Below are 23,472 nucleotides of genomic sequence, written 5' to 3' on the forward strand. Positions count from 1 at the left end.
CGCTTATCTCAAGACGGCTTAGTTCCTCTAGGATTTCCACAACCACTGGCGCCAGTGATCCACGAATACCCATGTTCGCTATACACCGAAGAGCTGCCTTGGAGTCACAGTATATCAGCCAGCTGCTGATATCGGCGGATGGGAATGCGCTTGAGGGAGAACAAAATGGCATGCAACTCTGCAGACGTGGATGAGGTGCGGTGCGAGAGACGGTATGCGTGGCACAATGACGCAGTCGGAATTGTAAAGGCAGCAGTGGAGCAGTGTAAGTTGGTCGACCCACCTGTGAATACTAGGCACACAAACTACACTAAGTGACACTAAGTGTGTAATAAAGTGCGTACACTATGTTGAATACTGACACACTAACAAATAGAGACGGAACAGTTATGTACAAAGGTAATTGTATTTTCATTATTATTTTTTTTTTTTTAGTCATATTAAAGTAGCAAACCTGAAGTCATTCATTGTCAAAAATGCCAGCTTGCTGTTTCTCTCTGATTTTCTCAGTTTGTTTTCCCAAGTTGAAATTGTGAGCAAACGTAGAAACACAGTGTGTAAATAGGAGATAGCTTCTGTGGAGTCCCGAGAATTGTCATAATAGTTTATGAGGAAATACATATTTTTCTCGAATCGTTTTTCAGTAGCCGATTTTGGAAAGACAGCTTATTTATTTATCTTGGTGTATCAAGTGGATCCTGTCAGTAATGTATTCTGCACACACCGTCCTACTCCACAATAAGTACGCCGCTTCCGTTTTTTGCGTACAATTTTATTTTATGGTACACTACGGTATTTTATGGTAATTACCTTTTCGGGATGGCCCTCCACGATGTGGTCTAGGGTAAAGACATCCTGCTACTCGATTTGAGTTTGAAGCCCTTAGCTTAGTGCAAAATGTGTGAAAAGTATATACAGGGTGTTTCACTTAAGGTGTCATAAAATTATATTTAAAAATCTACTTGTCTAACACAACTGCCGCGTTTGCCTTTTTCATATATAAATTCGTATGGCGGGAAAGTGAACTGCAGCGCGTGTAGAAAAAAAGAAAGAAAAAAATCCGCGGGCCCCCTGGCCTCCTAAAGCTTCTATTATACATCTTCTTCTGCTATCCATCCGTGGTAAGAAGCATGCAGCGAGACCTCGCCCCCCTTCCCTTCAAATTTTAAAAATAAGACACCGTCCAGTGCGCCCATTGACATGCCTTATAGGTCCAAAAAATGGTCCCCCAGAAAAGAAAGACCAAAATAAATCCTACTAACAAACGCAAAGTTTGTTTTTGTACAACTTTGAATGTTTTCAGTTTAACAAAACTCCAAGTCAAAAAGTACGAAAAGAAGCGCAAAATTATGCCCGTTAAGCGTCGCCTAACTTCATTTCGATATATGATGATTGTGACGGACAGGCCTCGGGTGTTCCAGCTGATAAGCTTCAGCCGCATATGTAACGACGATCTTTAAGGGTAATATGGAAAACAAGAAAAACAAGATACGCGTAAGAAACGCGACAATCTGTGAACAGTGCGCTGTCGTACCTGCAGTGGGCACTCGACAACTGCAGTCATAGCGGCCTTCGGCCCTCGCGTGTTGTGTGTTTCACGCCTGCCGGCGGCTCGGTTGCAAGAAGTGAATCTATCGTGGCAAGAACACTCCACAAGATCTGTTAAAATGGTACGTAAAGCTAACCAACTTCTGTTTCCTTTCTTATTTCCACTTTCCTACATACGTCACCACCTGGGTCAAGTGTTTCGATATGAGAGTGCTTTTCTACCCGGATGTTCTTCGCTACTTTGTACTTTGCTGCCTCGTGAGAGATAACTTTGCTACCTTGTACTTTGCTGCCTCGTGAGAGATAACTTTGCTACCTCGTCTGTCGGATTTTAGAACGCAACGTGTAACAGCATATTGTGGCGAGTAACACAGAGCGGGAGTCATAGGGAGCCTAACGCGCTTCGATTCTGTTTTCATCGCCTGTGTCACTTTTACACAGATCTATACCATAGGGGAAAAAAGTAATTTGGGGAGCAATTACAACTTCTAGTGTTTAACTGCCACATCTACTACTACGTTATAACTTCAGGTCCCCTTAGATTGCAGTCACTCCCTGTCCTACTTCATTGACAATGGACTAAACTCATATTTAGTCTCGAAAGGAACTAATGGCTGTGTCAATGCAGTTAGTCTCCCTAAATGAGTGAAAGTACTCCTTTCTCTCTCTCTTAGAGTATACCTCTACAGTGTAACAAACGCAGTGGAAAGAGATACGCCCACAACGGTAAAAACATCCGCTTCAAATCTTCGTGGTTATCTGGCGAAGTGGAACCCCGAATTATTATTAATATCACTCGCGCGTGAGGATATCGTGACACAGTACGCGAGCGGACACACTGCTCGAGCTAACCTCGCAGGTGGCTCGGTCATCAATGACGACTGACGAAAGAACATCTGTTCCCATTTGTATGCGAACGCTACAGGTGGATAAAATAACTACGCATGCGTAGTCGAATCCTTTGACGTGCATATCTCAGAAAGTGTAACGTGGGTGCAAATTTACAAGTAGTTTACCGTCACGTTGTCTGAGCGTCCCCGCTGTTTGTAGTTAGCAGATTTCAATGCATCTTTCTCATGTATTATATTTGACACTGAGTACCCATTTCAATGTACCAACGTAGGTTACGTTAAGTGGAAAATTGGCGTCATCCTTGAGCATGCTGTCAAGTGCTTTATTGGTAGGGTTCCGCGATTTCGGCATTAATTCCAGGGGAGATTCGGCTGGTGTGTTTTTCAGCATTTATGTGTTTTGTCAAATTCGGGTATTTTCGTCATTTTATAACGTTAGTGCTAGAAATAGATACCGAAAAATCGGTAACTATAATGACCAGGTAGAAGGTCTATGGAAGGAGAGCAGCTCGGTACAGGAGGGTATTGAGAACGCAAAGGATTTCCTTTGCTTGGCTGGAGGGTTCCACGTGTGCTTGAACCCTCTTGCCCCACTGACCAAAGTGTTACCGTGGAAGGTTTTTCATTGAACCAGGGGCCAGCTGCTCCGTACGAGCGGTATTTTCCGCGTATAGGATTCAAGAGTATAATTCGGGTGTTTTTCGGCGTTTTTCGGCTAATGTCAAAAACGCGGAACCCTATTTATAGGGTAGCTTTACAGGCAGCTTTACGACGCTTGTGGATTCTGTTCGGATTCTGACCTTTGTACGCTTGCACTCATAGCCCCTGTAAATTCCTTTCTCCTCTTCTTCTTCTCTTCCCGCAACTGCTACGGACGGATTACACGGCTGTCGACCTTGTTTGAGCCCTCCATAGGGATGTGGGCTCCGAGAATATTAGATGACAACTACTAAAAATCACTTGTGTGTGAACGTAATTATGTATGTTGATAAGACTCAAGGTGCAGGCTTACTGGTGAAATATGACGAAAAGTAACCCCGTGACAGAGGAAACACACGGAGAATCACAACAAATCTTCGAACACATGAGTTTTAGAAGGGGATGCTAATCAATAGTGAAGATGCACACAATGGACACTTTAGGACACTTGGATGGACACTTTAGACAAGTCGTATCTCCGGTGCGCTGCTAAGACTGACAAAACTGGGAGGTTTGCGGTATTTCCAAAAGTGCGTGAAGCAATCAGCAAACTCTTCAAGCCCATCATCGGGGATGTGACTTGTCTCGGAAGAAATCCGTTTTGTACATCTTCACTAACGTTCGGCATCCCTTGGTAAAAAACTCTTTGTGTTCGAGAATTTGTTGTGGTTGTCTGCCTGTTCCTCTGTTTCGGGATTACTTTTAGTCACAAATATGTATCGCGAAACAGAATCCGCACTGTCGCCATAGTTCACACTTAACAATGTGTATGCATGTTTGCATATGTTCATGATTTTTTATTTTTCTTTTCTCGTTTCTATTTCAAAGAACGGAAACGCTAACCACAAAAACCGAGATGGAACCTGGGCGTCCATAAGAACTCTGGCAAAGTGCCAAGAAACGTTTCGTTAGACGCTTTCCATCATTTCTTTTTTTTTATTAATATATATATATATATCAATTTTGAAGTCAATTGCAATATAGCATATGCTGAAGGGCACTCCTTAAGAGGGCACCAGCAAACTCCTAAGGCAATGTCCTGATTGGCTTATTTTTTTTTTACCAGCTAACCACAAGCACAGCTCTTTACAACCTCGATATTGTGTGTGTGTACATGTCTATAAGTGTCTTGTGTCATCGTAGTTGCACCATCGAATATATTTCCCTGTTGCTTTGTCCGCAATAAATCCGATGCACGCTCCACGCTAATCCCTGGAACATACCTGCATGTCATTCCTCTTGGAGTTTGCTCCATCTACTCCTACCAAGTCGGACGAAGGAGAACATTAGAGCAGTCGTAAAATACTCTCCGGGGTGTTTCTTATCGCTTTATGATTCCAGCTTAGTCTTCAGCCAGTGGCTTCCGCCTTTTATGGCACTATCCAACTGTCATGTCGCTAGTGTAGAGGTCGAACATGGCGGGGTAACAGCATAGTTATGTCCTCTGCGCTCTCAACTAAAGGTAGGCGTACAACTCCATATTGTACCGCAGGAACCTTACCCAAGCGCAGTTTATCGATTCTTAAGAGTTCTACATATCCCTAGCCATGTATTTCATTAACCCTGATGTGCGGCCTTGCTACCGTCTCTCCCCTGTCGTCTCCTCATTGTCATTTACATTTCATGCAGTCCCGTCGGCATTAGGGTAGTAGGCCACAACCCAGGTGGCGAACTTTCCCGTTCATCATCATCATTATTTGTTGTTGTTAGTTATGTATGAGAGCGATGAACAATGAACAAATGTTCATGTTGCGACCACGACCTACTATATTATAGCGACTATGTCATACGGACCCCTTCCCAGCGCCGCATTTGGAGTCTAGCGGTGGCGCTACTCATCAGCCCGGTTATTGCTTACTCAATTTCTGCAATACTTTGTACTTTAGCTTACCTTAGAATTTTTCTACAAGCGGTGGATGTCCCACGAGAGATGCTTTCTTTCTAAAGTAGGTTATCATCATCATTCTCCGCCTTTTCATAGGAGCTGTTGCTGTCGTCTGCTACGGTAGTCGTACGTCCGCTTCTGCGCGTTCAAAATTCAGATTTCCATTGTCCAATCATGATGTAGATCTCGCGGGCCGAGGAGTAGCGCCCCTAGCGGATCGTGCGGACGGGCTCCTCATAGGGGTTGCCGATTATGACATGGTCGTTATAATCTAGTAGGTCGTGCTTGCGACATGACCAATGAAAGCGCGGTGGTTGTTCTTCGTCTTTGTCGTACGTGTCTGGCATGCTCCAGAACTTTAAAGTTTCATCGTGTGGGTTACGATGATGCTCGGAAATTTCAAGGTGCACAAGCAACAAGGACTAATAATAAAAGAGCAGCTTTAAGACTGCAATGATGCGCACGGCATGAACTTGTCAGTGTTACTCGACTGATTTGTGAAGTCAGTTGCTCTGCTCACCGACAGTGTTCCCCCGCAAATCTCAGGACTCAGCTGCTACCTACCAGAAAAGGTGTCGCGTGGACCAAAGGTATGGCAGACTCAGAGAGCATCAGCATTTCAACAACGCCTGACGGCAATGAAAGATCAGACGGCATCTCACGGCTGACGGCGACCATATTCGTACTGGGGGCTGTGGCCGGTGTCGGCGTCCTGGCACTTCCGCACGCCATTGCAGATTCAGGTACGTGGCGCAGTTCTCACAAAAACTCTTAGCATCAATGCTCGCACCGTAATTGTCGTCACGGCAGGCAAGACATAAGCCTCAGCACCCCCGTAATGTGTAAGACTCGCTGAAATGGCACGCTGCGCAACTTCTGCGACGTTACTCTTCATAACTCCAAACCGATTACTTATTTTCCAGAATTACAGACATCCGTACGCGCTTTCAATTACTTACATTGAAACATAAATTCAGAAGGTGGATTTAGTTCTGCAATTTATTAAGTTCACTCCTTAATGTGATAAGTTGGGTTGAATGACATAAAATATCGCCACTGAAAGAAGGAGGTGGCAGTTTCATAAAGGCGATTAAAACTATTTATAAAACGCGGCCAGGACTACTCACTTTTAACTCGCTGTTAAAGCGAGAGTCAACAACCGTGTAAGTCCGTCCGTAACTTCATAAGAGCACGTTACCAAAGGCTGATTGCCAACAATGGCAGTGAAAATCTAATGCATTTAATCGTTTGGAACAATGCCCAAAGACGCAGCTGTCTCCCTCTCTCTTTTACTGCCTGTAACGCTTTCTTATACTCCAGTCACGAGGTGCTAATCTAGTGTCATTTTCGTGAAGTGCACTCCAACCATGCGACTGTCACTTTCTCCACGTGCTTGCCGCGTCACTAAGCGATAATGTCATTTAGGATAGATATATAGAAATAAACGGCGGCAAAATATTTAGGCGCGCGTCAGAGAAAGTTTTTCTTCCTGTACGTCTACTTTCCCGAAAACGTTTTCCTTTGATTGATTTAGAAACACTTTCTGCCAATCTTCTTCCAACATGAAACAAATTGGCCTCAAACGTGTGCCGTAACAAAAATGGCCGCCGCCAGATCGCCTGTGGACTCTCAAGTTTTCACAAGATCTGTCTGTTAACTGTCAAGATCGCGGGTTCGATCCCGGCCAAGGGCGGTAGCAATGTGGGGGAGGTAAACATTGCTTCCAGCACACGGTGTCGGAGATTTCCGGCGCACGTCGAAAGAACCCCAAGAGGTCCAAATTATCCGCAGTCCTACCCTGTGGCACGTGCAAGATGTTGCCACACTGCGCATACAAACTCGACGTATAACATCACGGTACCATTATTGTTGACGAGAGCGTGTTTCTTTTCTTTCTTTTTTTTTTGTGGGGGGGGGGGGCAGAATGTCACACTGTACTTAAAAAAAAGAAGAAAAACACACTGCTCAAAATTCTTGTTTAAAAATATTGTGCTTGTCGGGGTTCCTTACTTTTCTCAATATTTTTGCCTGTACCTGAAAGCCTGCCGGCGAGGCTACGCACTCGACCCTCCGAAGAGAGATGAAGTGTTTTGGGGAACCCACTAAATCCTTAGTGCACTTTCTGCCGAGTGCTACTAAAAGAGGCCGTGTGACAGCACGCGAATGACACTAAGTGCAAGCGTCACTGGTTGAAAGTGACACGAAATTAGTTCGCGTGACAGGGGTGTTACTTAATGAATTTTGTTTTGCATTGCCAGCACGATCTCGTTGCAACGGTCACTGCACGCTACACGTTTTTAGCCGGAGTCAACTCAATTTATTTCGGCCGGATTTCAAAGTATCAGCCACAAGCCACACGAAGCGGAATGTCTCGGGACTAAGGAATGACAGCTGAGGAGAGAGAGAGAGAAATACATGATGACGATGATATGGGGATGACTTCCGCTCATTGAGCAGAATGCTACCCCATTGCTATTGGGGGAAAATGAGAGGATGGTGATGAGGATGATGCTGACGACGCTGACAGGGTTTTAGAGAGAGTCGATCAGGCCGGTAGTTTGCAGGAATTTGATGAAGGGTCGCAAGACGGACATCTGCTTTCGTGTGTCCCATGGTCCCAAAATGAGTCTGAGGTCAAGGGGTCAGCTGTCAATCCGCGCAAAGTCGTTTGCCAACAAGTGACGCTCCCTCCTATAAGTGGCACATGCGATGATCACATGGTCCGCGGTCGCTGGCACACCACACTCCGGGCACAAGGGACTACTGGCACACCCTATCTGGTAACGGTAGTACGCCGTAAAGGCAACATTCAGCCGTAAGCGATGTAGGAGGGACTTAATGACGCGCGGTAAAGATGTCGGTAAGCGACACGAGAATGTTGGGTCCACAATTCCCAGTATGGTACTGACCGGGACATCCCGACGCCATTGTTCGACGGATGAGGAGGCAGCCCAGTCACGAAGAAGGGGCCGTCTGTCCCCCTTGGGAGAACAATCGGGACACACTTGCCCTGGTGGTGGGCGGCCGCTGCCGCAGCGTCGGCAACGTGGTTGCCAGAGATTCCGCAATGACCCGAAATCCATTGAAAAGCGATGGTGTGGCCGTGGGTAGTTATAGACTTCAGTAGGCGTAGAATGTTTATCACAAGTGTGGCCAGTGAGCCGCGGAGACCTGAGGTTTTCAGGCATCGAAGAGCTGACTTGGAGTCCGTACAGACTACCCATCGCCGTGGGTCGCAGATGGCCGCATATTGTAAAAACAGCAGGATTCCGTACAGCTCGGCTGAGGTCGAAGAGTTGCGATGGGACAACCGGCAGCCCTGGTGAGCGGTATCGAGGGTACCACAAAAGATGACAGCTGAGGAAATCGCGTCCCTTGTCGCTTTTCCCCATGTAACCATGTGGTTTGGACACTGAACTGTTTTACTGAGAAGGCGCGCGATACTAAGTGCATGACGGCAGTGTAGATGGAACGGAGCAAATGCTTGCATGATCACGATCATTATATTGCCTCTGTATCCGTTAGAAACAGTCTAGATGATAAACTGTTGGAAAGCTAACTCGTCCGCAACCCATTTGGCCGGCGTCCTGCACTACTATTCCCCATCTTGTTAAAGATAACCCTATCTACAACAGCATTCACGAATCAAGGCTGTCTGAATCGCTCCTCTTCACACATTCTTTCTCACTCCAGGGGGATTTATTGGCAGAAGAAGACAGATAAGGAAAGGTCAGCCATGCCACGACGGCTATTACTCGGGGGTTATTTACGCCCTTAAGAAGAGGGCGGAAAAGTTCGCCCTGCAGTTTATTGCACTAAAATTCTGTTTAATCTACGGGATACCGTCGCGAAAACAATGCTCTGTGACACGCTATCAGGCTATTACCTACCTTGCGAGCGCAAAGCGATAGCGTATAATCAACATTACGCTTAGGCTACGCATTCGACATTATTTCTTCGGTAAGAGAGACGCAGCGACAAAATAACCGTGGCAACGAGTTCATTAACAGTTAACATTGTAGCAACACTCACAACCACAAGTCTAACGACACTACGATATTTTTAAGCATCGGATTTATGTTGTTGTACGTTATGCCTTCGCCAAAAAAAAAACGCGTTCCACTTTTATTTACGACCCTCTGCTTACGTATTTGCCGTTCGTAGAGCCACCGTTTAGAAATACATAAAACATTCACTACATCAAGTTTTGAGACGCTCTCTAAGGCTAATTAGTTTAATCCGTAGATCTGTTGCTGCAGCAAGCGTATATAGGTTGAGCAATATAGGGCTTACCTCCGCAGGAGAGCGCTGTATATCACGACGGGACGCGCAACCTCTGACTTGCAGTATTCTATTCTCTGCGCAGAGATTTGTGAATAATTTAATGAGCTGTTACTATCTACACGAAGTCGCCGAGTCAGTGCCGTGTGATTGAAACTTCGAGGCGTTGCTGCTTGGTATTCCGATCTGTAGCCATCGTGTGTATCTCCCCAAGCGGCGCAACATATTGGTCCAATATTGTACCAATACTGGGCCGGTATTGCCAATGTTGGTCCAATATTCGGCAAAGATGTTGTGCTGCTTGGGTCACGGGTGTATCGCATGTACCCCTTGCCTATAAATTCGATAGTACTGCGAATTGCTTATGAAATAAGTTACACGAAGTTAAATACAATACTGACGAACTACCTCAAGGACATACGCGCTGAAAGAATCTTTTAAATCATTCAATGCTTTCCATTACGTTTCCTTTTTTTTTTTTGTCATTCTATTTCTATTTCTATTCTATCCTATTCTGGATTATAAGGTATAAAAGCAACGCGTGTGTAACGAGAGATGAATTTATACCTCTCGTTACACACGTGTATGTGGCACTTCGACTGTCAACGACCTTATGACGTTATACATAAAGCTGCGTTGTGTTTCCAATAAACGGATGATATTTATAGCGGTTCATTACGGGCGGAGGAAGTTTACTTTTTGTTGTTCCGATTTCCTAGCCTTTAGTAATTAACGTTGCCTTTTGTGATTAGCCTGAATGTTAATTATGGATGCTGAAGCGCCCAGAGAGCAACTATGGAACAAGGAGCGTCGCACGCACGGCTTTACCGATTCGTGGGGAAACCAAAAAGTTTCTCTGCGTAAAAGGGATCGCTGAAAGTATATTGCCCCGAACAAAAAAAAAATGTTGCTTCGAATGGCGAAAAAAACATTAGCTTAGACAACTTACGACGCGACGACATTCCTCACCCGTCAAAGCAGCGCTATGTATACGAGTTCGAAAATCTGTCCCGCCTGCCTTCCCATGCAGTCTCCTCCATATTCCGTTTCATTTTCGTCTTGTGTATATGTCTCGAATATTTGTCTCCTTAAACGCTCCTGGTCGTAACATGAAATTCTCCTCTCATATGGCATGTCACATATTGAGCAAATCGGTCGTTCCGAGAACGACTGTCTGGACGAACAGGAACAACGATACAATCGATATCGTTTAGCCCCCTTCCTCTCTTCCTTTCATGCCACCATTGCGTGCCAAGATTCCTGCAGAGTAGAAATACGACTGCCATCATTGCGAATTCGAGACTGTTTGTTTGTTTAGGAGAGCTCCTGTCAGCTCCTGCAACTTTGCCTCAGCGCTTACAGATCCCTCTATTTTTCGCGATATTGCTCGTATTACTTAGGAGGGTGGTTCGCGTGGGAACCACAAATGTGCAAGTAAATATCGAAGACTTAATACTAGAGTCGTGCGGTATGGTGCTCTTTGCAGGTACACGGTGGTGCTACACTACCTTGCCCCAACAGGAGCGTGACAAAACAAAGATTTTATGGCCCGTGTTCTTTTCTAGGCTGGACTGGAGTGGCGGTTGTCGTATGGGGCGCATTGTCTGCAGGATATTCCGGCTCCAAGCTGGGAACATGTTGGACAATCCTGGAAGAACGCTGGGAAGAATACAAGAGCCAGACGAGGAATCCCTATCCTTCCATAGCGTACAGAGCGTTTGGGAGACCAATGCGGTAAAAACAATTTTTTTTTCTTATCGTGCCCACAATCATCCTTAATACTCTTCTGATGGTTATTATTTTATGGCATAAGCGAGACATTTTTTTTGTGGATCATACTGCAACGTCGACACTCTTGAACGACACTTATTTTTATATACTAATCCTTTCGGGGGAAAAAAGGAAAAGACAGGACCTCGTAAATGTGGTTATGAGATGCAAAACGTGCAGGAAAGAGACGACGTCATACAGCCAACCAAACGGAGTTTCTTAAAAGTGGAAACGTCAGTTTATTTTGCGGATTTGTCCTCTTTACTTACCGTACAATTGTGCCAGTTCATGTGTAAATATCAAACTATTTGCCTTTAAGAACTACAGTTTACATTTCCATCAGACCGAGGAAGACCTACGCAAGTGGTAGTAAAGTTGACGGTGGCGCCACAAATCCCCATAGTTCCTTCCCCGGATCATGTCAGATTACCGCGTAGCCATTGTCGAGGCGAACATACCATCTCGCAGCTTAGAGATTAGGAAGATGACTGTCCGGTAATTATTCGTTACTTAATAAATACATAATATAAACTATTTTATGGAGTTGAGTTCTGTCTTCCGTGATGTATGATAGAGCCCAAGACTGTTACTGTTGTCCCTTCCTCGTTGGAAGCATTACTGGCTTGTATCGTATATCTCTCGACAGATACTAACTATGGACTATTTATTTTTGAAGACGTTAACTTTGGGCCTGGCGTGACACATACTGGTAGAAACATAGCAAACTTACACGGACTTCCATTACTCAGGTCGTTCGTGTCGTCATTTCAAGTACTTGGCCTGTTCGGTTACGGCACCGTGTTCTTACTTCTGGCCGCTGATCTTATGCAAGACATCGTTGGGCACCTCGCACTTAAGGGCCTCCACTTCTCTATGTGCTACTGGCTTCTCATTCTTGCAGTCCCCATGGGTATCCTCATGTGGTTAGGAACCCCGAAAGACTTTTGGTAAGCGTTCGCGAGTCTCATATCCAGGACGACGTAACGTTATTGAATGCCCATTCACAATATTTTTTCCCCTGGACAGGTTCGCAGGATTTGGCGCCCTGGGGGCCACATTGCTCGCTTGCATCGTCGTCATCGTCGTCTGTGTCATTGACATCTTAGATCCCAATTTTCCGAGGGCGGAGTACGAGACACCGACATTTTACACCTTCTTCAGGGCCTTCGGGATCATAATGTTCTCATACGGCGGAACGTCTCAATTCCCAACCATCCAGAATGACATGCGGAGGCGCTCGCGCTTTCCTATGGCTGTTAGAGACGCTACAACAAGTAAGTGCACGCTTCTAAACGCCAAGGAAAAAAAAAAAAAAAAAAAGGAAGGAAATAGAAAAGAAGAATAAGAGAGAGACAGAGCAGTGTTTGGTCTCCTTCGGAACTAGATGCTTTGCCTAAACCAATAGTCTCTATCGGGATGAAGTGCATGGTACTAACTGGATTTCGCATACTCTAAAAAATAAAAAAGAGTATTTTTACTTCTTTTTGGAGACTAAATGCATTGACACAACAATTAGGCGCTTTCGAGCATAAATTCACGGACGTTTAGTCGAAATTTAGGGATGACTTGCATTGCTGAGGAGCAATGTTTAATCGCAGGATTCAAATAGGGATCATAATCTAGGAGTAATTAGAAGCTTGGTGACTATAACCTGTAATAATTGCTTCCAATTACACATTTACATTTTTTACACCTTACACATTTTCTTTTCCTAGAGTGCAGAGTAGGGACGTCATTTCGCGCTTTGTCCTCACAGTCCTGTGTTCACAATGCAACCTGCGCTTTCTGTTTATGGCGAAAAACGTTACAATGTGTGGGCAGATTTCAGACTTACTTGAATACTCTGGTTGTCGTCCGATCACCGAAGCTTAGCAGCATTGGGGTCGGAACAATACTTGGGAGGGAGACCACACTCTTAAAAAAAGGGTGTACTTTAACTCCTTTCCTTGCCACATATATAACACCCTTTTGGAGAGTACAATTACGCTCAAAAGGGTGTCTCCTCACTCCCTCAAGGAAGTAGCATAACACCTTCTCCCTGCCGGGGAGTAATATTACTCTCCAGTAGGAAGAATGGCAAAAAAAGGAGTTAAAGTACACCCTTTTTTTAAGAGTGCACCTAGGAGTACAGAGTGCTGATGGCATCCTTTCCTCCTCCTTTTTTTACCTGACCCCTATTTCCCTGTAAAATGAAATAATTTACATACAAAATACAATGTCCGGTTATAAAATATTTACCTACTTGGAGCACAACTTGCCAGCAGAGAACCACGAACTATTTCTTACTCTACTGTAGTCAGAAAGTTGCTGAACTGTGCTGCCTTGTTCCACCAAAGAGCACCTGTACTGACGCAACAGAGGACCATTTGAGAAGTTTAGCGGCTATTTTCAGTTGCCATGGAATAAATTTCATAGTCAGGCGACTTAAATAAGGAGTAATGATGATGATGATTCAAGTTGTAATGGCACACGGACAGCTAGGGAGTAATGGCAATCTGGAGAACTACAAGCTGTAACTGCTCTCCAATTTGCTTGTCTTTTTTCTTTCTTTTTTTTTTTTTTGAGTACATAGTTGAGGAAGGTGTTGAATCGGTCTGCTTCTGTGTTGCAGTGCTGCTGATTCTATATACTGTGATGTGTGGTGTCGGCTACGGGACGTTCGGCAGCAACGTGCACGTGAACATTCTGAAAGCCATTGGGAACGAGTCACTGAGGGCCGCCATACAGGGTCTCTTCATCCTACATCTAGTGTGTGCATTTCTAATTCTCATCAATCCCATGTGTCAAGAGGTAGAAGAGCACATAGGTATACCTCGAGGTAAGTCCCAGATGTATCCTGCGTGAGACGCTCTGCGGACATGCAGCGTCTTGCAAATCCTTAGTCTATGATGGTTTAAGGAGAAAAAAAAAAAAAAAACGGGAGACGTTTGTCGCTCCGCCGCAGCCAGCTGCTCCAGAACGCTTGGTAAATGTCCCAGTGAGGACCGCTAATCACTCCTTTGAGATATTGTGAGCCTTGCCTCGAGTCTTAGAAGATGTCCGCAGCGCCGATGTCTTTCAGAAAGCTCACCAGGGCGCAAAGTGCACGTTGTCTCACGCACAGTACCCCAGCACCTTCTCAATGTTGAGCTACGGTGATTTAAATCGCGATCGTGCTAACTACAGTTTCGGATGTCAGGACAGGTAGCGTACAAACACGGGGCTTACAACTTTAAGGCTCAGACGCGCACAAATATCACCGAGTCCCGAGGTTTCGGGTCATGCTAAGATACTCTCAGCTGTGCAGGCTTGAGTCACGGGCCCACTAGTGCTTCCTCGATCATGATCATCTGTTACTGAAATAATGCTTCATAAGATACAGTGTACATAATTTTGAAAATACAGATTATGTAACGTATGAACAGCCAACAACCCTATTCTCCTCGTGCTCCTCGGAGCAACAGGTCGTACGATGAGATGTAATACCAAGCCCGTTTCTCTATCCGTGCTCCTCTTGTACATGGGTCAAAACCAAGGAAGTTAAAGTTGCTGGTACGCGTTACATACGTATTTACAAGTTTTTCTCTCGCAGAATTCACATGGAAACGTGTGGCGGTCAGGACATGCCTCATGCTCGCCATCGTGTTCGTGTGTCAGTCAGTTCCTCACTTCGACAAAGTGCTGTCCCTCGTTGGAGCCGTCTATGTTGGACTAACTACGTTCGTCTTTCCTCCCATATTCTACATCAGGCTATGCAGCCGCACGAATCCCGACTGGAAGGATCGGTGAGTATATCGTGTATACTGCAAACACGTGACGGTATGCGAGCATTCTCTATCGACTCCGCCGTTAAACAGCAATTGTCTTCCAACCTGCTTGGTGTATCGATCACCGCGGTCTAACCTAAAGTTTGGCTTACAAATACCCTCGAATCAAATCCTAATAAGGAGAGTGTAACTTATACTACAGACCTATACTACTTTGGCACAACAGTGTGGATCTGATGCCAAGCAACAAATCAATGTGCGACAAATGCCGGAAAGAACAAAATCCACCCCGGATGTAACTCATTATGCTTCATACATAATACAGTTTAGTTAGTGTTCCGCGTTTTCGATTTTAACCGAAAAACATACGCCGAGTTAATTTTCCCTCATTCGGTTTTAATCGAAAAACGTCGAATACAGAGGGAGATTCCAGGAACGGTGACAGAGATAAATTGCTGCGCATGCCCAGTAAGTCGTTGATGCAGATCAGAAAACCATACATTGATATGATGGTCGTGAAAAATGTCAGTTTACGTTTTCATTAGCCGTAAAACGCCACCGCAGCTAACAACGCCATGTTCAATCAGCGCGTCGTGCGGAAATTACGTTGCGGTTTCTAATCGCCGATAACTGTCGGGTAAACCGTGCACACGCCAGGAAAAACATCGAAAAAGGCCGATTTCCTGAAAATCTATGAACACCGAAAACAAAGAAACGCCGAATCCACGGAACCCTAATTATACTCTTTAAGTTTACCGTCAGTCGTTGCGTAGCAACTGCTGAGAAGCGCCATACTGCAAGCAGCATAGCACCAGCAAGCAGCATACTGAGAAGCACCAATTACCAAGAGACAGGAACCAAAATGCACAAACACAACGAATCCTTAGGTCTTGCTAACCCTATATTTCACAGCTCAACAACGCGATCCAGACATCAAGAACCGACACAGCATATCTAATAACTGCGTTGATGCACGTTGATGCATCATGAGGTTCTGAATACGAAGGAACATTCGCAAGAACTCTGGAATATAGATAACCTAATAAACTCCTTCCAATGTGTCAGCAGCGGTAACGGAATTCACGATCCATAATGCTACGTCCGAGTAGAAGTTTCACGTTGTGTGTGTGTGTGTGTGTGTGGATGGGAAGTGGTTGATATTTGTGGCGCACCTCCCAAATCCTGCGTTCCTCAGCACAACGATGTTTCTCTTTCTTCGCAGGAGTCTCCCGTTCTGGGAAAAGGTGTTGCTATGGGAACTTGTCTTAGTCGGAGTCATTGCAGCCATCGCTGGAACGGTAACTTCAATCCAAGAGCTGGTGGAACCGGGTTCTTTCAGTATACCGTGCTACTTGAATTCTACTGCTTACATTTGAAAGCTCCATACATGTACCTTTGGAGACTATGAGGCCCGGCACAACGAAGTGTACCGGCACAACGACTGCATCGATTGCAAGATGTGTGACAGCAGGGATTTCTGCAAGATTTTAATCTCTGTTGTGGGCGGGGGGAGGGGGGGCTGCTGGAACACCTAGGGGTGGAGTGGAAGCACCACTACCCACTGGTTTCTGAAGCGTCTTTTTTCTTTCCTTTGGCAGGTAAAATACCTGAATGGCCCCTTTCACAGGTGTTTTCGGGGGTGTTGTAAGATCTTTGGGGTGGGGACGGGGTTTGCTGGGAAGATCTCCGTCTGACAGGGCTTCTGACCGGGCGTGATGTCAGTCATGTGATCTCAAAGTGCCAAGCAACGAAAAAAAAAAAAAAGAGAGAGGTCTGCATGTTTGGACATTGCGCCAGACGCATTTAAATGGGGTAACTTTATAGGGCCATCGTCTGCGTCAAAAGTATTGGCGAAACTCTTTTTGAAATGCTATTAAATTTTTTTTTTGAGGGCATTTAACTCACTTTTAAGTTTTTGGCATTCTGACTGTGGCGTCTACACAGTTTCAGCGCATCACGAACACCTCGATAGTGTGGTGATCACGTGGTGGTAGTCACGTGACCCTATAAAGCCTCGGACGGACCTACAAAGTGGTTGGTCCTATGTAAAGCTATCTCCATAAAAGTACTTTTCTTTTAAGCCAAAAAGTCATCCTCTGTAGGGAGACCTTATACTGAAAAGAAGAAGTGAAACGTAAAGAGGGACGTCAATGTCGGTGAATATAGTTGTTTCTATGCTGCTTTCAAAGAGCAGAGCAGCAAGCTGTTCACAAAGCTGCGTCGCAGTTTGCTCTGTGCTCCGAATGGTACATAGAGCGTGTGAGAGGGCCTGGAAGAAGCTCGTTTGATATTGAATGCGGAATAGCACACGTTCATTCAAAGTGCCTATATCGTCGCAGCTGTTGCATGTCATCGTTTGAGCGGAAGCGTCTATCATAAGGCCGTGGATACACAAGCTGCGGAGTGGCTCAAGGATGATGAATATCAACGTGTCAACATCTACAGTAGAAGGGAGGCCATTTTATTGGTTAAAAGGAGGCGGACATAACACAAGCATCAAATGGAGAAGTATTTCAGAGACTAAACTTCCGATGTTTGCCCTGAACACACAAAGAAAAGAGGGAAATTCGACATAAAAAGTTTGATTTTTTTTTTCGTATTACTGCTTCGTTCCGCCATACTGGTGACGTCAGCACAGGAGGGAGACAGCGATGGATTGGGGAACATGCTTTTTCTGTGATGCGCACGGGCAGCACGTTCGTGTACGATTAGATTTCTGCGTACACCTTGCGCAACATTAAGAGAAACACAGAATTTCAACTTTAATGTTAAACTGAGCTAGGACATACGCTCATACTGTTTGTATGTCGCTAAGGTAAGCCTAATTTATATCAACTTAATCACGACATTGACGATCTATGTCAAAGTACTAGGAAGGGAGTTGCCTCGGGACAGAAGCCGCCGATATTTCGAAATGATGTTCGAAATATGATCGAAATATCGAACCGATGTTCGAAATATCGGCGGCTTCTGTCCTGAGGCAGCTCCCTTCCTACATCTCTACCGGTTCGCTGGATTTCTACCCATCTATGTCAAAGTACTGGCTTTTATGTCTATAAACTTTTTTTTTTTGCGTCAAAAAATTTTTTGCGTCAAAGCTCGCGTGGACAAACAAACCATATTGAATTCTATATGGTGCGGCGTGACTGCGTAATATTGTTTGCTCATGACTCGTGCGACATATAAGAGCACACCGGAATGACTTTGTCTCGAGGAATGTGTGATATGTTTCCGGCGTTCCAACACATTATGAACTATAGCGTGTGCTCAGCGAAAAACACTGCAGACCCGGAGGGCTCTGTGTTTCTATACTCTGGTATTTACCGTGCGCGGAAAAATTAACATTGCCACACCTTGCGGAAAGAGTCGCAATATTACCGCGCACACAAAAAAGAAGCCCGCGGTAGTTTCATCGACAGAATTGCCTGACCCATCATAATGGAGGCAGCAAAGAACGAGGAAGAATAGATAGGACAGCAAATGAAATGTGCTGATAGGATACGTAGTGACGCGTCGTTTCTTCGGCTCAGTGATTTGCAGGCTCAGACGTTTCTTTCGAGCTTCCTCCTCTTGCTGCTGCTATCAAAGATATCGGGGGGAATGAATCGTTCGTCGATAAACCGCGTCTTATTTTCTCCGCATTGTTGAAATTGTTCTCTGCAAAAGAGTGTTCTGAGCTAGTGTGGTTGCCTTTCCATAATGCGGCGTTATATTACGTGATACTGCGAAGGTGGCAACAGCAACACGACGGCCAGACGCCCATAGATTTGAATAAGCAAAATGCATTCTCAAATCTTGTCAGGCTCTGAAATAGGGCCCAACAACGGGGTCACAGAAAAGAGACTTACCCCCGAATTCGTAGATGTGACTTGACTCGTGCAAGTCGCCAAGACCTGTCATCGCTCAAGACGGTCTGTGTGTTTCATGTGTTTCATGAACCCTTCCGCTGGCTTACTTCGTCAAGTTGCACCCTGCGGACTTTAACTGCGCCTGGAAGCGAGATGACTTTCGTACAATTTTACACTTAAAATTTGCTTTGCTTATCGTCAGGACTCATAGTTTATACCTGTCTTTTGGCGCTAACACTTGTGCAAAAGCCCTGTAAACAAATTGATGACGCACGAGCTCACGTAAAGCCAAGACAAGATTCTGAGTGTCATGTGGCATCCCGAAGCTGCGGTACTGGAGAGCAATCCAAGTCGGGTTCAAGGCAGCTCGAGCGCTGACTTGAAATTTTCACCACGCGTCTCTAGTCGAGCTCGCTGCATAAGAACGATTAATTATATACCGTCTATACTATATGAGTTTCCTTTCATTCTGTTCCTTTTGTTGATTTCCTTCCATTTCCTATCTTTTGCGTGTGGACATCTTTAGCATGGGCGAAAAAGAGCGCAGGTGAAGGACACACGGAACTCACTATACGAGCAATGTTTATTACCAAAGTGCTGGAATCTAAAAACATTTAAACCGTGACCCTCTTTTCCAAACTCTCTCCCAAAACGCCATTTTAAAACGGGTGGGGCAATAACTCACCCGAAGGTATATTTTAACATATCGTGCTCTTTTGCAGATAAGGCTAGAGTCACTAAATAGGGAATAAAGTAGCGACACTGAGCCACGTCGGCGAACGAGCCGGCCATCTTGAGTCATGCGCGGCTGCGTCGCCTAGCAACGGGACGCCAATCTCCTCCTTCTCCGCCGTAGAACAACGCGCGGTCGAGCCAGCTCGCAACCGACGAAACCGGTTTTCCTCGCTGACTCAACATGGAGGCGAGTTCTTGGAAGGAGAAACCACGTGACACGATCGGCCCAATCGCGGACACCGAACGGTGGCTCCGGCGCGAGAAAGGAATGCGATACTCTCTACCCGTATTTAGTGACTCTAGCTAAGGCTTCCCACTCGAAACTCGAACGTTGGACTCCTGCCCTGTCTGATAAAAACAGCTTTACGCATCTTGTCCCCTCTGAACTCACTAACGGTGGCGAACACCCTCAAACATGCATGTGCTCCTGTATAACCATTTGTAGGCTAGCAGCTCTTTTATGATCTTTCAGCGTGACGTTTATGTAGTGGCCAGTTTGGCCCATGATATCTTACCAACTTGCCGAGAAGTTAGTGTTACACATCTTCAACACAGCTTTAGCATTACTCTAACAGCAACAAAATATTATTTGTCAGATACGAAAACAGACCACGTTTCGTTGTCACACGGGACTGTATGTTCTGGGGGCTTAATCGCTTGCACGCGTTACGAGCTAACGAGGGGCGGCGCACGTGGTAAAACACGTGCACGACCGCGCGATGCGTGAAGGGCGTGGTATATGTCACGCGCAATGTGTCACGTGCCCATCTTTTTGAATTTCCCGCCCGTCTTTTGGAATTTCCCGCCACTCGTTAGCTCGTAACGACCGTGACGACGATGAAACGATTAAGCCCTCTGTTTCACCTTGTAATCAACTTCTTCGTTGTCGTGTTCTTTTCATCGGCAATGGTGCAGCAAACAAGAGTAAACAGGCGCGTGGCGAGCATTATCGTTATTTTATTGGTTAACATGCTCTGAAAGTCATGCGACAGCACATGAAAACCGTTTGCGTCGTCCGGTTTTGGCGTTGGCGTGCATGGGAGGATCGTGTATCCCGGGGCGACTTCACACGGAGCCGAGCCGACTATTTGTCTTAAAGCGTATGAGCCGGCCGGGATTTCGAATAAAACGTCCGATTAAGCCTTCGCGCAGGACCCCGTGGAGAATCACTGGGGAAGTGACGCATTCAGCGCTTCCTGGGGATTATCGACAAGTTGAAAGCTTAGACACCTTACCTGTAAATCTACTCTCAGTTAGTAGAAAGTGTAAGCGGACCGTTGTTAAAGTCGCCTTGAAATTATTGTACTGTACTCGTCGGTTCTAATCAAGCTTCTGATAGTGTGGCCTCGCGCACTGATAGGCGTTCAACTGACGTGCAACAAGGAAGTCTGCACTCGTCGAGTGGTTCGCTCGTCAGGTGTTTGCCGTGATTGCTCCTATGTGGGATGTTGCGCACACGTGTACCAAGAGAGCCTTTCTCTCTTAGACACACATATACGCACGAAAAAAAAAACTTGTTCCTTGGGACTTCCTGAATTCCTGAACGACAGCATTGTGCCTCCCCCATGTCAGCGCTTATTTTAAAAAAGAGCAGAGTACGAGGTAACTCGTTGCTGTAACTAAGTTTCTTTTTTTTGCAACTTGTAAGTTAACTCGGTACTTTTGCGCCGTTGTAACTTTCCGAGGAACTCGTTCCTTTTTCAGGTAACTTTGCCAAAGTAACTTAAGTTCCAAGTTACTTTTCACTCGCTTTTCACTCACGCCCACATATTTTCTTGCTCTCTCCGGATCCTTCATGGCATTTTTTTGCCATAAAAAGTCATATTCAATCAATGACAGTATTTTATTCAGGAAGTAAGAACCGCTGCCATTGAAATGAAGCTGAACCATTGTGCGCCCACAGGGAGTAAAAGATGCAAAGCGTTCGAATAGACCTCTACCAGAGAAACGTCATCATGACATTGATAGACAGACTGAAACTGAAACAAATCGGAAGGAGAGGGCTGGGTTCCACGAACGGGCACTTGTTTGCTGCCTCCCATTGAAAGAAAAGCAGGACCGAGGGTCGCGTCCCTTTAAGGAAACATATCGCAATCCCCTCAAGACCGTGACTTTCGGGCGCGACCTTCACTTCTAGCTTCGAGCGCAGTTGACTGTCGAACACTAGGGCGTCATTTGTTTGCAAACAGGGAGAGGTCTATTGTTGGACATAAACGAAAACGACCTAAGCATGTTGCACTCCTCCGCAGCCAACTCAAGGTCTAAGTCAACTGCTCACGCGCGCTGCACCTGCGTAATGCTATTTTGTGTCCGAAGTAGCTCGTTCTTTTTTTAAGTAACTCAGTAACTGCGAGTTACATTTCAGGCTGAAGAACTTCGTTATTAACTTAGTTACATTTTGCACACGGTAACTTAACTTGTAACGAGTTCTTTTTGACGGGCAACTTCTCAATCCATGGAAAAGCGAGCGAGGTCGAGCGGAGCGAGGTCTCGGTAACGGGAGATTGGTCAGAACTGACGAGCATATAGTACCTATACCGGGCCTAATGGCAGCGTGCGTGACTCATAATCTTTGACGATAAAAGCGCTAAAAGAGGCAAACACAGACGACACAACATAGAGCACAGTGCTCTATGTTGTGTCGTCTGTGTTTGTCTCTTTTAGCGCTTTTATCGTCAAGGAAATGTACCAACAAGCCCAAATGGATGTTTTGACTTAGAATCTTATTCGTTCCGGTGGGCACGACAACTTCACGGTGACACTATAACCAATCTACAGATACACTCTTTATCACTGAAGGTAAGTCCCCATGTCATCATCCGAACAGGTAGTCCGGGCCCGCTTGCACGGTAGCTTCGGTACCTGAGTAGCGTTACGGACAGGTCAAAGCTCCTCGTGCGTAAAGCATTGCCAAAGCCACTGAGGACGTCAGTGAGGAATTTCGTCAACGTTCGTGCAAGCGGGCCCTTTTTGGTCCCTCGCTATTCTTTTCTTTTATTTTTTGCCGTACTAGCGCATGGTGCACGTGAGGACCGGGCACCCCCGCGGCACGCCTCGTTGCGCGCAAAAACCTGTTGCGAAAATCTGTAGTATCTTTATCGATTTGGAGCACACAGACGTACTATGATTTATGGACATCCAACATTCCATTTCTCTTACAGCGTAGCTGTCAAGATGTGAAGACTGTACCCCAATGATGTAACCAATGGTTTCTTGTTTTGCGTACCTTAATCCTGTTCCCCGGAACTTTCTAGGATCGTTTTCCGCGAACACTCCAATGACCGTGGGAAGTTACACCATCACAAAGACAAAGCAAGTCAATGCGCTGAGCTAAGCACATTCAGTCGACAACGCAACCAATTAAGTGCCTTACGCTCAGAGCTCAATGAAATTCAAGTAGCTCATAAAAAAGCGCTGTCGCACATTAGGTTTTACCGTGAGGCTAAACTTTTTCGTTTCTTTTTCTTTCTTTTTCCCCATTCATCATCATCAGTGTATTTGTTTGTGTTCTTTGTCATCCTTAGTTTCCCGCCTACTAGTAGGCGGTGTATTTGGGCACGGTTCGAGTTGCTCGGTCTGTCAATTCAGAGGTAGCCGTGCCCATTGGAAACCGTTATACTCTACTTAACGATAACCTGACCTAACCACTACTCAAACTGTCACTGTGATCACCTACCCCAACAAAAGTGATCAACATTGTGCTTATAAATCATCAAGCTCAAGCTCCATTTCCACCACTACAGGACTATACACCAGCATTCTTGTATCCACTACTGCTGGTTTCACTCACTGCATGCCCTTCTTATTTGAGAGTTTTAGTTGCAGCTAACGCAATATGCTTGCATACGCGCTGCTTGCATGCGCGTTGCTCGGGGAAGGGATAAAAGGAGGCAGGGGAAGGCCTCACGCCGTCTGTTTCTACGGTTCTACAGCCACGTTCGACGCTTGCGTGTGTACCCGCTATTTCCTTGATTATGCAAAGTGGTTACATACGGAGTACTTTGTTTCATTTTTAATTCTTAAACAGTTTGCGAGCTATGAGCCGCGTACGGATGGACAGAGGGCAGCAGGAAGCAGTGAGGGGATAAAGGGGCTAGTATGCGTCCTGT

General features: G+C 45.5%; 1 protein-coding gene and 1 long non-coding RNA gene across 7 annotated transcripts in view; one reads left to right on the forward strand and one right to left on the reverse strand.

Annotated features, from left to right (window-relative positions):
* The window catches only part of LOC135401363 (uncharacterized), a 40,130-nt gene extending 23,455 nt beyond the window's left edge, over positions 1-16,675 (forward strand). The window contains exons 1-8 of one of the 6 annotated variants that reach the window (XM_064633738.1): positions 1,548-1,670; positions 5,510-5,726; positions 10,830-10,998; positions 11,784-11,981; positions 12,061-12,308; positions 13,646-13,852; positions 14,606-14,798; positions 16,003-16,675. In XM_064633738.1, the coding sequence (XP_064489808.1) occupies positions 1,668-1,670; positions 5,510-5,726; positions 10,830-10,998; positions 11,784-11,981; positions 12,061-12,308; positions 13,646-13,852; positions 14,606-14,798; positions 16,003-16,156 (1,389 nt within the window). In that variant the 5' untranslated portion in view covers positions 1,548-1,667 and the 3' untranslated portion in view covers positions 16,157-16,675. Of the gene's footprint in view, positions 1-1,547; positions 1,671-4,465; positions 4,561-5,509; positions 5,727-10,829; positions 10,999-11,783; positions 11,982-12,060; positions 12,309-13,645; positions 13,853-14,605; positions 14,799-16,002 lie in introns of those variants that run through there. The other 5 variants (XM_064633737.1, XM_064633735.1, XM_064633732.1 and 2 more) reach the window with 5 other exon arrangements.
* On the reverse strand, positions 13,142-18,775 carry LOC135401366 (uncharacterized). The gene is made up of 3 exons (XR_010424802.1): positions 18,629-18,775; positions 13,273-13,375; positions 13,142-13,216 (listed from the first exon to the last, which is right to left on the reverse strand). It is a non-coding gene; the product is annotated as an uncharacterized LOC135401366 (long non-coding RNA).
* Positions 18,776-23,472: the final 4,697 nt, after the last annotated feature.

The sequence above is a fragment of the Ornithodoros turicata genome, chromosome 7 (genome assembly GCF_037126465.1).
Source record: "Ornithodoros turicata isolate Travis chromosome 7, ASM3712646v1, whole genome shotgun sequence".
In the NCBI taxonomy this organism is placed as follows: Eukaryota; Metazoa; Arthropoda; class Arachnida; order Ixodida; family Argasidae; genus Ornithodoros; species Ornithodoros turicata.